Consider the following 14230-nt stretch of genomic DNA (forward strand, 5'->3'; position numbering starts at 1 on the left):
GCCGAAGGCAGTGCTTCGGCTCTGCCTTAGAGTTGTATTGAGGGGGCGTGTCGGCCGCCGCCTCGTGCGGAGGTCGACACGCCCCCTTCTCGCGGGCTGTCGGCGCTCCGTACAGGAGATCACAGGGGGCCTCAGCGGTCGGACCCCGCGATCTCAAACTTATCCCCTATCCTTAGGATAGGGGATAAGTTGTTCACCACTTGGTCACCACTGGACTACTTCTTTAAGGACCGAGGGTGTACCTGAATGCCCTGCTGCGGTTACCGGGTTTGAAGCGTGCTCACAAGCTGAGGACTCTTCATACCCGGTGGGTCCCACAGTTAATGCCTGGCATCGCCAATCGGACCAGTGCTGCAAAATCCAGGACTAGGACATCGGCGGCAAAATCTAGAGTGGAGTCCCAATCAGCTGAGCGAATGGTCGGAGGTAGGGATTGACCGATTATCGGTTTGGCCGATATTATCGGCCGATAATTGCGATTTTGGACATTATCGGTAATGTCCCGCCCCCCGGCCAGAGAGAACAATCGCCCCTGCCCCATTGCCTCCCCCCCCCGCGGGCGGCGGTCTCTGGCACTGCAAAAGCCACTGCATTTCATTGATTTAAAGCGCCCGCTTTAAATCATTGATCTGCAAAGGCTTCTGCCCTGCCGGGGGGGGGGGGGGGTTGAAATAGCCGATAATTTATACCGGAATATCGGTATATGTTATCGGCTATCGGCCTGAAAGGTGACAGATTATCAGTATCTGTATCGGCCCTAAAAAATCGATATCGGTCGATCCCTAGCGGGAGGGCCCTTACCTGCCTCCTTTTTGTCCGATCTGTGCTCTGAAGCTCTGGCCAAGCTCTGCAGAACACAGATCAATGCTGAGCCAAAGCTCAGCACTAAACAGTGAATTCATGCAATCGTAAAATTGTATGTGATAGCCCCCTATGGGGACTAATATAAAATAAAAAATTTAATAAAAAAGTTAATAAGTGAATTAACCCTTTCCTAATAAAACTTTTAACCCCTCCCCCCCCCTTTTCCAATTTTTTTAAATTAAAATTTCATAAAGAATAAACATAATATGTGGTAGCACCACGTTTAAATCTCCAAACTATTAAAATAAAAGGTTAGTTAAACCACACGGTCAATTGCGCACACGTAAAAAAAAAGTCCAAAACTGCTAATTTTTGCTCACTTGAAGCGATTAAAAAGTCCCATCAAAATAAAAATGATACCGATAAAACTACAGCACATAGCACAACAAATGAGCCCTCATATAGCCCCATATGCAGAAAAATATAAAGTTATAGGGGTCCGCATGTAGTTTATAATTTTTTTTAAAGTAGTAAAATAAAACCTACATAAATAAAGATGTCATTTTTATCAAACAGTGCTTTGCGTAGAAAGGGAAGCCCCTAAAAGTTACAAAATGGCAGGGTTTTTTTTCAGTTTCACCACATAAATATTTTTTTGGTTTCGCTGTAGATTTTGTAATGAAATGATTGATGTTATTACAAAGTACATGACAAAAGTTAGATTTAATGACAATAACTGTCATTACTGTCATATCTAACTTTTGACATGTCGCAAAGATACGTAAACAGTTAAGATCAGCCTGGGGTCTCTGCTAGTTATAGCTTGGTGAAGCACTTCACTCCCTGGCTGGCTGCCTGATCCAACTGATGCTCTTCATAGACCAGTGTTTCCCAACCAGGGTGCCTCCAGATGTTGCAAAACTACAACTCCTAGGAGGCATGGTTAGCCTGTGGCAGCTGTTTTAAAATTGTCCTCTTTTGACCACTGTAACACTAAGATATACATCCTGTACCCTTAAGGTGTTAAATAGCCTATTACAAGGCTTCACCAATTACAAGCCATAACGGAATGATCAGTTGAAGGAATGATCAGCTGATAATGGTTTGTTCAGCTGATAATCCCTATGTTTAAAGATCTATTTTATTTTTTTATTTTTATTATTATTTTTTTTTTTTAAGAATGTAACCATTTCTTTCTGTTTTTTGTCTTTCTTTTTTTTTTTTGTTACTGTAGATGCAAATTTCTAATTGATGAAAAAGGACAACATTTTATCAATCATGTGCAGTTAACTAGGCCTCTGCCAAGCAAACTGGTAAGTTCCATTTTGCTCCTGGCTCAGCTGGATGCATGACACTGTAGTGACTAACAAAATGCATCATGTGATTGTTGTTTTCATGTTGAAAGAACATTCCAAATCTTTAGGAGTGTCTACTTTGTGGATACATTAGTGTTTAAATGTTTACTTGTTTCACAATACAGGCGCATCTTTTGATATCTTTTTTCCTTTTTGCTATTGAATTAGCAAATGTTACAGGTGCTAATATAGACACACACACACACACAGGAATTCATATTTTTTTGACCATAAAGCCCATACACTTTAGAACTCAAAAGAGCCATCTAATATGTATATGAACAACATTAGGATTGTGGGTATCTGACCTGTGGAATCCCCATCGCAGAAAAGGGGGGGAGGGGGGGGAGTGAATGGGGCCACTCTGTATAGTTGTGTGTGCATCCAGGCTGGGAAAAGCCTATTTGGCTACACAGTGCTACATCCCCTTCATTCTCACAGCCCAGAGTGATGGCATATCCTAGCAATAAGCCTTCCTTTTTTGAGTTTGGAAAACATATTTAAGTGATTTACATATGTATAAATATAATGTTTATAGCTGCCTTACAATGTTTCATAACATGTTCTTTACACTGACTTGTTAATATGTTTATTTTAGGAAAGGGACACCCTGACTGCTTTACCTGAAGGTAACAAAACACTTCTTGCAAATGGTCACTATTTGGTCCTTAAGCCATGTGCACATTGTCTGTCTTAGCCAACATCCGTGGATAAAAAAAAATCCACTTCTCCCACTCCTTATCACTCAAACTGCCCTGTGTGAAACTGGACTTGAAGGCTTTATTACCTTTGCACTGTTTGTTTTAATTAGATTTGTTTTCTGAATGCAAAATGAAGCAACTTTCTTAATAGTTTGCATTATAAATATCTATACTATTTAGCTGAAACACAGAGACAGAGAAGTCCTTCAAATTTGACTTTTTGCTCTCTTAGTGTTAAAGAAAACAGTGTTGGGGGTGAAGGAAGTTACACACTTGAAAGAGTGGACAGGGGGGCTGTAAAATCAAAGCTGCAGCAGAAATCAGTATATAAAGGCAATACTTTATTCAGAAAGAGGTTGTGGAAATCAGCAACTAACAAAAAGCACCCAGGTGAAGAATAATTACAAGTATACAGTAATACAACTTTACATGTCAAATACACCATTATTAACAAGTAAAGTACTAAATAAATGATAGATAAATGTGGCATCAATATTGTCGATCAACATGTCCCTATTTATTTTCTCATGAATAATTTAAAAAGTGTAAGTACAGAGAGTGCAGGTGCATCTGTCCCTGATTCTCACTGACTTTATCCCTATCTAAATACCTTTTTTACATCCAGTGAGGCAGCTCAGTCTCCTGCCGTGTGCGAGGGGAGGAAGGGGGCGTAGCCCAGCAGGCGCAACGTCCTCTAATGGCTGTCGGGGCTCACGTCCGCCCTTCTTCCTTGCTTACTTTCAGAGTTTTTAGCAGAGTTTTTTTGGCAATAGAAGACCTTGATCAAGGCTCTTGAAAGGCAGACCCGATCCTCTCTTCATGCAGGGCAGATCTGCACTGACATTTGGCCAGCGCACGTCTGCTCTCTTGCTCAGGGGGCGGAGCCTGATGACGCGGCCGGCCATGTCAGGAGCGCGCCCAGCTGTGCTGCGGGCACAGCAGTTGCTCCTGCCTGTCTAATTGACAGGCAGGGAGCAGCGCTGAACTCATCATGTGTGCCTGCTGCAGTCTTGGGTTTCGGACTCATGCCAGGCCAGCATGAGTCTGAAATCTATCCGAGACAAGCGGCCAGCTTAAGTTGGGTGACTCCTAGTGGTGGGTTTTCTTACTGAAATTACACATGAAAGTATGCATTTTTTTATTTTTTTTTAAACATATATTTAGAGACTTGTTAAAGCCTTAATGTACAACATATTAAAACTTAATTTCCTGATAGGTTCTCTTTAACCACTTAAGGACCCAGGGCGTACCTGTACATCCTGAGTCCTCTCCCTTTCTATAACATGGGGCCACCGTTGAAGTGAAATCGCGGCATCCCGAACAGCTGGAGGACACGAGGGTCCCTACGTTCCTCCTGCGTGTCCGATCGCCGAATGACTGCTCAGTGCCTGAGATCCAGGCAGAAACACTGATCAATGTTATCCTATGGGATAACAATGATCAGTGTGTGCAGTGTTACTCCCCTATGGGGGCTATAACTTTGCAAAAAAAAGAAAAAATATTAAGATCATTTGACCGCTTCCCTAATAAGTTTGAATCACCCCCCTTTTCCCATTTAAAAAAAAAAAAACTGTGTAAATAAAAATAAACATATTGGTATCGCCGTATGTGGAAATATCCGAATTATAAAAATATATTTAATTAAATGACAAGGTCAATGGTGTACGAGCAAAAAAATAGCGTATTTTTAGTGACTTTTTATATAATGAAAAAATGAATAAAAAGCTATCAAAAAGTCCGATCAATACAAAAATGGTACTGCTAAAAACTTCAGATTACGGTGCAAAAAATTAGCCCTCATACTGCCCCGTATGCGGAAAAATAAAAAAAGTTATAGGGGTCAGAATATGACAATTTTAAACGTATAAATTTTCTTTATTATTTTTTCCAGAAGTACAACAAAATCAAACCTATATAAGTAGGGTATCATTTTAATTGTATGGACCTGCAGAGTAAAGATAAGGTGTAATTTTTACGGAAAAATGCACTGCGTAGAAACGGAAGCCCCCAAAACTACAAAATAGCATTTTTTTCTCTTCAATTTTGTCGCGCAATGATTTTTTTTTCCGTTTTGTTGTAGATTTTTGCCACAATTGGTGGCACAAAAAATAAGCAATCATATGGATTTTTAGGTGCAAAATTGAAAGAATTATGGTTTTTTTAAAGGTAAGGAGGAAAAAATGAAAGTGCAAAACTGGTAAAACCCTGGGGTTTAACACACTGGAGAGCCACGAGTACACCCGCCCCTATGTAAATTTCGAGATCTCGGCTCGCCGCGGTCAGACATCTTATCCCCTATCCTTTGGATGGGGATAAAATGTTAGATCTTGGAATACCCCTTTAAGGCCAACTATTAGTTAGCTCACTTCAAACCAGTGTTGTGTGCCAAAATATTGGCATTTTTATTCCATGCCCCTTTATACTGAGGCCAAACCCCTTTATAGATGCCATGTCCCTTTTGTCAGACCTATTTAAAAAAGTGTCTAAAAAGCATAGTGCAAATTGCATAGTAAATCTGGGACAATGTGTCCATTGTGCATTAATAAAAGTATATTGGGCACTTCTATCTAAAGTCCAAAAACCCATACAATTGATGGTTGGTTAGTGCAGGTTTTAATTTTCATTATTATGTGCATCCCTGCATCATACACTTAATTATGTACATGGCTCTTGTCTAGCTCCGACTGACTTTTATTAAGGACCCGGGGCGTACCTGTACACCCGTGGGAATTCCGGTCCCCGTCGCGCATCGGGCGGGGACCGGACCGGGATGCCTGCTGAAATCAGTCAGCAGGCACACCCGATGAACCGGAAAATAAGGGGGATCGGGGGTGTCCAATATCTCTCTGAAGGGATAGGAGTGAGGTGGCAGGGGTGCCACCCCTCCTATCCCTGCTATTGGTCGATCAGAAGCAACCAACCAATAGCAAATTGGGGGCGAGGGGGTTTAAGTTCGGTTCCCCCGTTCTGCACACCGAGGTCACTTACCATCGGCGTCAGGCGGCGATGAGATGCGGCTCCCTGGTGCACGATCCTACGGAAGCCAGTGAGTTTTTGCCTAGCAACATCTGGAGGGCTACAGTTTGACAGTGGTCTCTAAACTGTAGCCCTCCAGAGGTTGCAAATTTTCAACTCCCAGCATGCCCACACAGCTGTATGCTGTTTGGGCATGCTGGGATTTGCAGTTATGCAACAGCTGGAGGGCCACAGTTTGGAGATCACTGTGAAGTGGTCTCTAAACTGTGGCCCTCTAGATCTTGCAAAACTACAACTCCCAGCATGCACTAACAGCAAAAGGCTGCCTCACCATGCTGGGAGTTGTAGTTGCGTACCTCCAGCTGTTGCATAACTATATCTCCCAGCATGCCCTTCAGCGATCAGTACATGCTGGGAGTTGAAGTTTTGCAACAGCTGGAGGCACACTGGTTGGAAAATACTGAAAATACTTTATTTTCTGTTATTAAGTAACAGAACCTAACTGAAGGTTTTCCAAGCAGTGTGCCTTCAGCTGTTGCAAAAGTACAACTCCCAGCATGCACGGTCTGTCTGTCCCCCCCAGGGTACATTCACACTAGCGGGATTACAGTGAGTTTCCTGCTTCAAGTTTGAGCTGAGGCAAATTTTCCACTGAAGCGGAAACTCACCGTAAAATCCCGCCACTGCAAATGTACTCTAAAAACACTACACTAACACAAAATAAAGGGTAAAACACTACATATACACCCCCTTACACTGCATGTACAATTTTTACACTAACATGCTGGTGTTTCCCCATACTTCTTATTTTCACAAGAGGTAAAAGGAAAAATAGACCATGTGGGCGTAAAATGCTCTTCGGGCGCACAACAAGGCTCAGGAGTGAGAGCGCACTATGTACGTTTGAGGCCTAAATTGGTGATTTGCTCGGGTAGATGATTTTACAGCGGTTTTGACATAAACGCAAAAAAATAAATACCTACGTGTGACCCCATTTTGGAAACTACATCCCTTCCGTAATGTAACAAGGGGTATGGTGAGCCTTAACACCCCACAGGTGTTTGACGAATTTTCGTTAAAATTGGATGGGAAAATGAAAAAAAAAAAAAAAAACTAAAATGCTGGTGTTAACCTAAATTTTGTATTTTCACAAGGGAAAATAGGAAAAAAGCTCCCAAAATTTGTAACCCAATTTCTTCTGAGTAAGAACATACCCCATATGTGGATGTAAAGTGCTCTGCGGGCGAACTACAATGCTCAGAAGAGAAGGAGCGCCATTGGGCTTTTGGAGAGAAGATTTGTCCGGAATTGAAGGCCACGTGTGTTTACAAAGCCTCCATAGTGCAAGAACAATAGACCCCCCCCCCCCCACCACCACCACATGTGACCCCATTTTGGAAACTACACCCCTCACGGAATGTAACAAGGGGTGCAGTGAGCATTTACTCCCCACAGGTGTCTGACAGATTTTTGGAACAGTGTTCCGTGAAAATGAAAAATGTAATTTTTTATTTGCACAACCCACTACCCCTTGTAAAAATGTAACATTTGGGAGAAAAAAAAAAAATTTACACATCCAACTTTAACACAAAGTTGTCAGACACCTGTGGGATGTTAAGGCTCACTGTACCTTATGTTCCTTGAGGGGTGTAGTTTCCAAAATAGTATGCCATGTGGGTGTTTTTTTTTTTTGGGGGGGGAGGCTGTTCTAGCACCACAGGGGCTTCCTAAATAGGACATGTCCCCCAAAAACCATTTCAGAAAAATTCACTCTCCAAAATCATATGTCCCTCCTTCCCTTCTGAGCTCTCTAGTGCACCCACAGTGCACTTGACATACACATATGAGATATTTCCTTACTCAAGAGAAATTGGGTTACAAATTTTAGGGTGATTTCTCTCCTTATACCCTTATAAAAATTAAAAAACTTTACAAGAACATGCGAGTGTAAAAAATATTTAGAATTTTCTGCTTCATTTTGCTGCTATTCCTGTGACACACCTAAAGGGTTAACAAACTTACTGAATGTCATTTTGAATACTTTGAGGGGTGCAGTTTTTATAATGGGGTCATTTATTGGATATTTCTAATATGAAGGCCCCTCAAATCCACTTCAAACTGAACTGGTCCCTGAAAAATTACGATTTAGAAAAATTGGAAAATTGCTGAACTTTGAAGCCCATTGAGGTCTCCTAAAAGTAAAAACATGTCAACTTTATGATGCAAATATAAAGTAGACATATTGTATATGTGATTCAATATATAATTTGAATTTTAGTTTTACATTTTAAATTTTTCTTCAAATTTTTGAATTTTTCACAAAGAAATGTAAGTATTGACAAAAATTTACCACTAACATAAAGTAGAATATGTCATGAAAAAACTTACTCAGAATCAAAATGAAAAGTAAAAGCATCCCAGAGTTATAAATCCTTAGTGTGACAGTGGTCAGATGTGCAAAAAATGACCGGGACCGGGTGAAAATGGGCTGGGCTCTTAAAGTGGTACTCCACCCCTAGCATCTTATCCCCTATCCAAAGGATAGGGGATAAGATGTCAGATCGCCGGGGTCCCACTGCTGGGGACCCCCGGGATCTCCGCTGCAGCACCCCGCTATCATTACTGCACAGAGCAAACTCGCTCTGTGCGTAATGACTGGCAATACAGGGGCCGGAGCATCGTTACGTCACGGCTCCGCCCCTCGTGACGTCATGGCCCGCCCCCTGAATACAAGTCTACGGGAGGGGGCGTGGCGGCCATCATGCCCCCTCCCCAAAGACTTGCATTAAGGGGGCGGGCCATGACATCATGAGGGGGTGGAGCCGTGACGTCTATCGCCCTGTATCGCCGGTCATTACTCAGAGAGCGAGTTTGCTCTGTGCAGTAATGATAGCGGGGTGCTGCAGCGGAGATCCCAGGGGTCCCCAGCAGCGGGCCCCTGGCAATCTGACATCTTATCCCCTATCCTTTGGTTAGGGGATAAGATGTCTAGGGGCGGAGTACCCCTTTAAGGGGTTCATGGTAATGGCCTGTGTGATCATAAACAGTGATTGGGGGGGGGGTCTGCTGTGCTTATGAGGTCTCTGCCAGACATAATGAAGTGTCTTATGACAATGTCTCTTCAGCTTGTAGCAGTTAAAGGGTTTAAATTTTACCTTTACTTAAGCATATTTCCTAGTTGAACCTTTATGTAATTGCATCTGGTTACTGATTCCTTTTAAAGAGACTGGAAACAGTAAAGTCTTCGGTGCCATGAGGTCACAGTACAATAAGGGCAGCTAAAGGGCATGAAGTCCTGGGCAGTATTGACATTCTCTCTTGTCCTTTACAGAATCCTTATATTTGAGTTGAAACTTTTACATATCCCAAAATACACTAAAGATGCATTGCCTGGTTAACTCTAAGGCTAGGTTCACACTGCGGAATCTCCAGATGGAAAAATTCTGTCTAGAGATTCCAAGAGCGGCCAGTGCCAACTGAATCAGTTGGCACTAGGACCGCACAGACATTGCCGTCCCGTATAGACTGCAAGGTCTTCCGGGAGTAGATCCCCCTGAAGAATGAGAACCACCATTCTTCAGGCGGAGATTTGAAAGCGAATTTTCCAGTCACAAATTCCACTTCAAAAATTCCAAAGTGTGAATGGGTGCACAGAAAACCCATTGACCCATATGTACATTTTAGTAAGCAGAATTTCTGTCTGCAAATTCAAAGCGGAATTGCGGGCAGAAATTCCGTAGTGTGAACCTAGCCTAAAATATTATGATCTGATCTAAAACCATCCACTTTATAGTTTTTCTGCATTTTGATATAACTCTATCTCCCTCTAGACCCTGAACTAGTTAAGGACCCTTTGGTGATTCATGCACAGCAAATGGGATTTGGTTTAGAAGAAATCAAGAAACTTATGTTGAAAAGAATAAAAAACACTGGACAAAACTACACATCTGTGGAAGTTCTGGTGTCAGACTTATTAAATTCTCAGTCTGCAATGAGAAGTGTTAAGCCCTCAGAGAATGGTAAGATATATGGGGAATTGGCAAGTCATTATTTACACCTTTCTCTAAGACCACATGCGGCAGAAACCATGCCCTGTGCATTCACCTATAGTCGTGCAATGTTGCCGATAATCCCGGCAACATATTGTGGCCACTTGTGAAAGCACAGGGCATGGTTTTGGCCGCAATCATTCACTTGCATTTGGGAACATGGCCTACAGGTGCTCTTACACAGTGCAGCTTTGAAGCCAGAACAAGGTGTGAATCATAAGAGATATTTCACAACTGGCTTTAGCTTGAAAACTGCAGCAAAAATGTACTGTATAAGAGCACCTCAAAGATGCACAGTTACTGCACTCCCTGAAGATTCCAAGCAGCAGACTTAGCTGCTTGAAACCCACCGTGGATTTACTCATTTAAATTCTACATTCCATAGGTTAAAAAGCAAACAGTGTACGATATAAAATAGCGATGCATAGCAATACCACTTACCTCCACCGGCCATACAATAAAAAAAAAATTTAAAAAAATTAAAAAAACGTGCACAGTGTTTTCTGTACAGGAGCTGGACTCTCACCTGTTTGCACCAGATCTGATAAAATGCATCCAACACCACCTCCACAGGGCTACTCCAGCTATTGGGCAGTAGCAGGCTAGGAAGGGCCCAAATAAATGGCTCTTCTCACCTTTTCATTATTGGGCTGCTGCTGCTTGGTTTGTTACCTGACTGGCTATGGAAAAGAAGGGGGACCCCACACTTGGGATCCTCCCCTTTTTCCATAGTGCTTAACCCAGTGAGTAAGGTGGGGGGGGGGGGGAGAGGCGGCACTAAGCAGCGATCTACAGTATATGCGTCCTGCTCAGCCCAAGCTGAGCATTTGGCTGTAGAGCCACGGGGCCCAGCATAAGAACAGAAGGCATGCCAAATATGCTATACATTGCCACCTAACTCTTTACACTCCAGGAGCCAGGCACTCTACACCCGACCCATGGAGTTTATAACCCCCACAAGTTTAGTGGCGTTTTTGCTACCCATTGAAGAGAATGGTTAACAAAACTGCTGTGGATTTCATGCAGTTAAATCCGCTGTGTGGAATCTGCAGTGGATGCAGTATGTGGTATGTGATAAATGCATACATTGATCAACGTAAGAAAGAAGATCATATTGATGAAGTCTTAGTGCTGGTGGCATACCGGTTCATACTGAATACCAAAATTTTTGTCCTGCACAATATGAATTTTTCCCATACCGAAATACCGGTTGGGCCCCTTACACCCCCCCCCCCCCCCCCCCGGAATGAATTATCAACCCAGCACTGCGCTGTCCCCATCGAGGAACTAATCACCGGTCACCCGCAAGCGCTGCCTTCCTCTTCCTCCTGTTTTTTGCGGGCTACTGGAACTGGTACTGTACACTGTATCCCTATGCCCGGGCTGTAAAAGATAAACCAAATAAACTTTAACTCCCCTTCCCCTGTTGGAGAGCAGTCAGCCTATCAGCGGCCGCAGCGATGTTCCACCTCAGCCGGTGATAGGTTGAGCGCACTGTCATGTAAGAAGCCGGCTTCTTACATGACAGTCCGCTCAACCTATCACTGGCCGAGGCGGAACATCGCTGCGGCCGCTGATAGGCTGACGGCTCTCTGACGTTCCCGTCCCCAGGAAGCAGGTGAGGCCGATACCGGACCAATGGGAGGTGAGTTAGTTTATCTTTTGCAGCCGGGGCATAGGGATACAGCATACAGTATAGAGTTCCAGCGCCGGCGGCCCGCAACAAAAAGGAGAACCAGGAGGGCAGCGCATGCGGGTGACGTGATTAGTTTCCCGATGGGGACAGCACAGCACTGGGCTGATGATTAATTGGGGGGGGGTAGAAGCAGAACAGCACTCGCGGGTCACATGATTTGGGGGTGGGAGGAATACCTTTTATATACCGTGGAACCACCATAAGTTACAAAAATTCCGTGATACACATTTTTGGTCATACCGCCCAGCTCTATGAAGTCTATAATCTCTGACCGCCAGTGATTTCCAGATGGACGAGCTTAGAGCATGTTCGAAACCCTATTGACACTGTTCTTGGTTCTTGTTAATTAATATGATTCATAAAAATGAAATGAGTGAGTCTGGCACTATAAATCAGCATGAATAAACAAGTGCCACTCATCTGAAGTCTCGTCGTGCAAGCTCCCAGATTGGACAAAGGGCTCAGCTTCTACAAAATGTGCTCAGCGTTTGTAGCAATAATGTTCAAAGAGATAAGCGGCACTCCCTTGGGCTGCAGACAATTTACATAGCTTGACGTGTGAAAAGTTTTTCCAAATGACAGGTACTATTTAAACATTTATATAACAATAAAAAATAACAACACTGTTCCAAGAATAAGACATAAGCAGTGTCAGGCCAATTCATGTATATTATATAGTAGGATAAATTTAAGCACCATTCAGAACACTTTAATTATCAAAAACCAGTGGTAACTGATCTTATAAGCATGACTTGATGACCTTTCTTTGGGACACTTTTTATTTTCAGAGGGTCGAGAAGTCAAAAATTGTCCATGCATGCTGGGCTGAACAATGTTTGCAGTTAGAACCGTGGGAGAAGTGCTCGCTAACCAGGTGTCTTAAAGGGGAACTCAGGTACATAAGTACTTATCCCCTTGGACCACCTGTGATCAGACACTTATCCACTATCCATGGTATCCTGTGTATAGGGGATAAGTACTTATGTACCGGAATTTCCCTTTAAGGACCACGTGCACATTAAATCTGCTCTCATTGCCTAGAATGAATAACTAATGAATGTGTATAAGGGTCTTCCGACAATCGATATTAGAGGAAAGAAGGATCGGGCATGTTAAAATTTCAACCCTTAATCCTATTCTCCCCAGAGTTAAGCCACTGCCAGGAGTGTCTGGCGGCTAACTGCAGCTTATAAATGCCATTTACCTTGCTAGATGCTGTGGTGAATAGTGACTTTGATATCTAGGGAGCTATTTGATAGGTGCCAGTCATGTCTGGGTTCCACTCGGCAAACCTGCAACACAGTTGCAAGGTGCCGATTAAATTTTATGGCAGGCAGACCTAGCAGAGCACTGATAAGTGTTTAAAATAAAAACTTTCTGGGGTAAGAAAGGTTGGACATGTCGGAATTCAGAAGATCTGATCCCTTTGTTCTTAAAGAGAAACGGGCAGCTAGTTAACCCGCGCTAAACCCAAAATATTAGGTTATAGTGCTGGTGAACAGCTTTACTATCCTGTCGGTGAGCACTCTGCTCTCTGGACGGGAGCAGCACCAGCGCTCTGCTCAGAGAGTATAGCACTCACCCCCACTGGCAGGATAGTAAATGAGCAATTAGCATATTTATGAGAGGGGCGGTCTGGGCAGTAAATATGAAGGAGGCAGGGGAGCTTAGCGACCATGCTCCCTGCCTCCATTGTACACAGGAGCGCTGCATACATTTAAATGGCCTGAACTATACAAATACTTCACCTATAAAATGGGAGTAACCCCTTTTTTTTTTTTTTCTCTCTAAAGCTGTTCTCCCGCACTATAACCCAATAGGAAAAAAGTCTAGATTTTATAAATATGTATAGATTGATGGCTTCTTCTTAGCTCATCACCGAATATGAATAGACCGTTTGCAAAATGCACAATTTCACATCACTCTCTACTTTTTGTAATAAAATTATGTTTTACATTTTACAGAGAACACCATCAAAGAAAAGTTGAGACAACTGGAAGAGGAAAAAATATGCAAAGTGTGTATGGATAAATCTGTCTGCATTGTCTTCATCCCTTGTGGTCATCTAGTAACCTGTGCAGACTGTGGAGAGGCTCTTGATAAATGTCCTATATGTTGTACTATTATCGAAAGACGTCAGAAGATTTTCATGTCGTAAAGGGCAACTGTCTTTTATAATTAAATTATATTCCAAATTTCAAGTAATTTTCTGTGGTTTTATTTTATTATTTTGTTGTAATTAAATTTCAATGCATAAAGGATCATACGCATGTTCTTTGCAATGCAGCACGTATGGAGTAACCATGGACCATACAGGGCTCGAGATTAAAGGAGTACTCTGGTGCAGACTACTCCTGCTCCGTCCTGCCCGGGCTGCAAAAAAATGAAAATAAACCATCTCTCACCTTCCTGGGTTCCCGCGGAGCGCAACTAAAGCTGATCGGTCCTCCGGTCCTTCTTCTTCATACTTCCGTGTGAACGAAGCCTCACATGGCGCTCAGCCTATTATGGGCCGAGGCAGAACATAGCGGCGGCCGGTGATAGGTTGAGTGCCATGTGACGCTTCGTTCACACGGAAGTATGAAGAAGATCGACCGGAGGACCGATCAGCTGTAGTGGCGCTCCGCGGGAACCCAGGAAGGTGAGGGA

The 14230-nt window shown here is 43.1% G+C and overlaps 1 protein-coding gene across 5 annotated transcripts in view; it reads left to right on the top strand.

The window, feature by feature from the left end:
* Positions 1-13782, top strand: part of XIAP (X-linked inhibitor of apoptosis) — a 37125-nt gene extending 23343 nt beyond the window's left edge. For 4 of the 5 annotated variants that reach the window (XM_056537944.1, XM_056537947.1, XM_056537945.1 and 1 more), the window contains exons 4-7: positions 2039-2117; positions 2758-2788; positions 9667-9855; positions 13546-13782. In XM_056537944.1, the coding sequence (XP_056393919.1) occupies positions 2039-2117; positions 2758-2788; positions 9667-9855; positions 13546-13739 (493 nt within the window). In that variant the 3' untranslated portion in view covers positions 13740-13782. The remainder of the gene's footprint in view (positions 1-2038; positions 2118-2757; positions 2789-9666; positions 9856-13545) is intronic. The other variant, XM_056537948.1, reaches the window with a different exon arrangement.
* Positions 13783-14230: the final 448 nt, after the last annotated feature.

The sequence above is a fragment of the Hyla sarda genome, chromosome 9 (assembly GCF_029499605.1).
Source record: "Hyla sarda isolate aHylSar1 chromosome 9, aHylSar1.hap1, whole genome shotgun sequence".
Lineage (NCBI taxonomy): Eukaryota > Metazoa > Chordata > Amphibia > Anura > Hylidae > Hyla > Hyla sarda.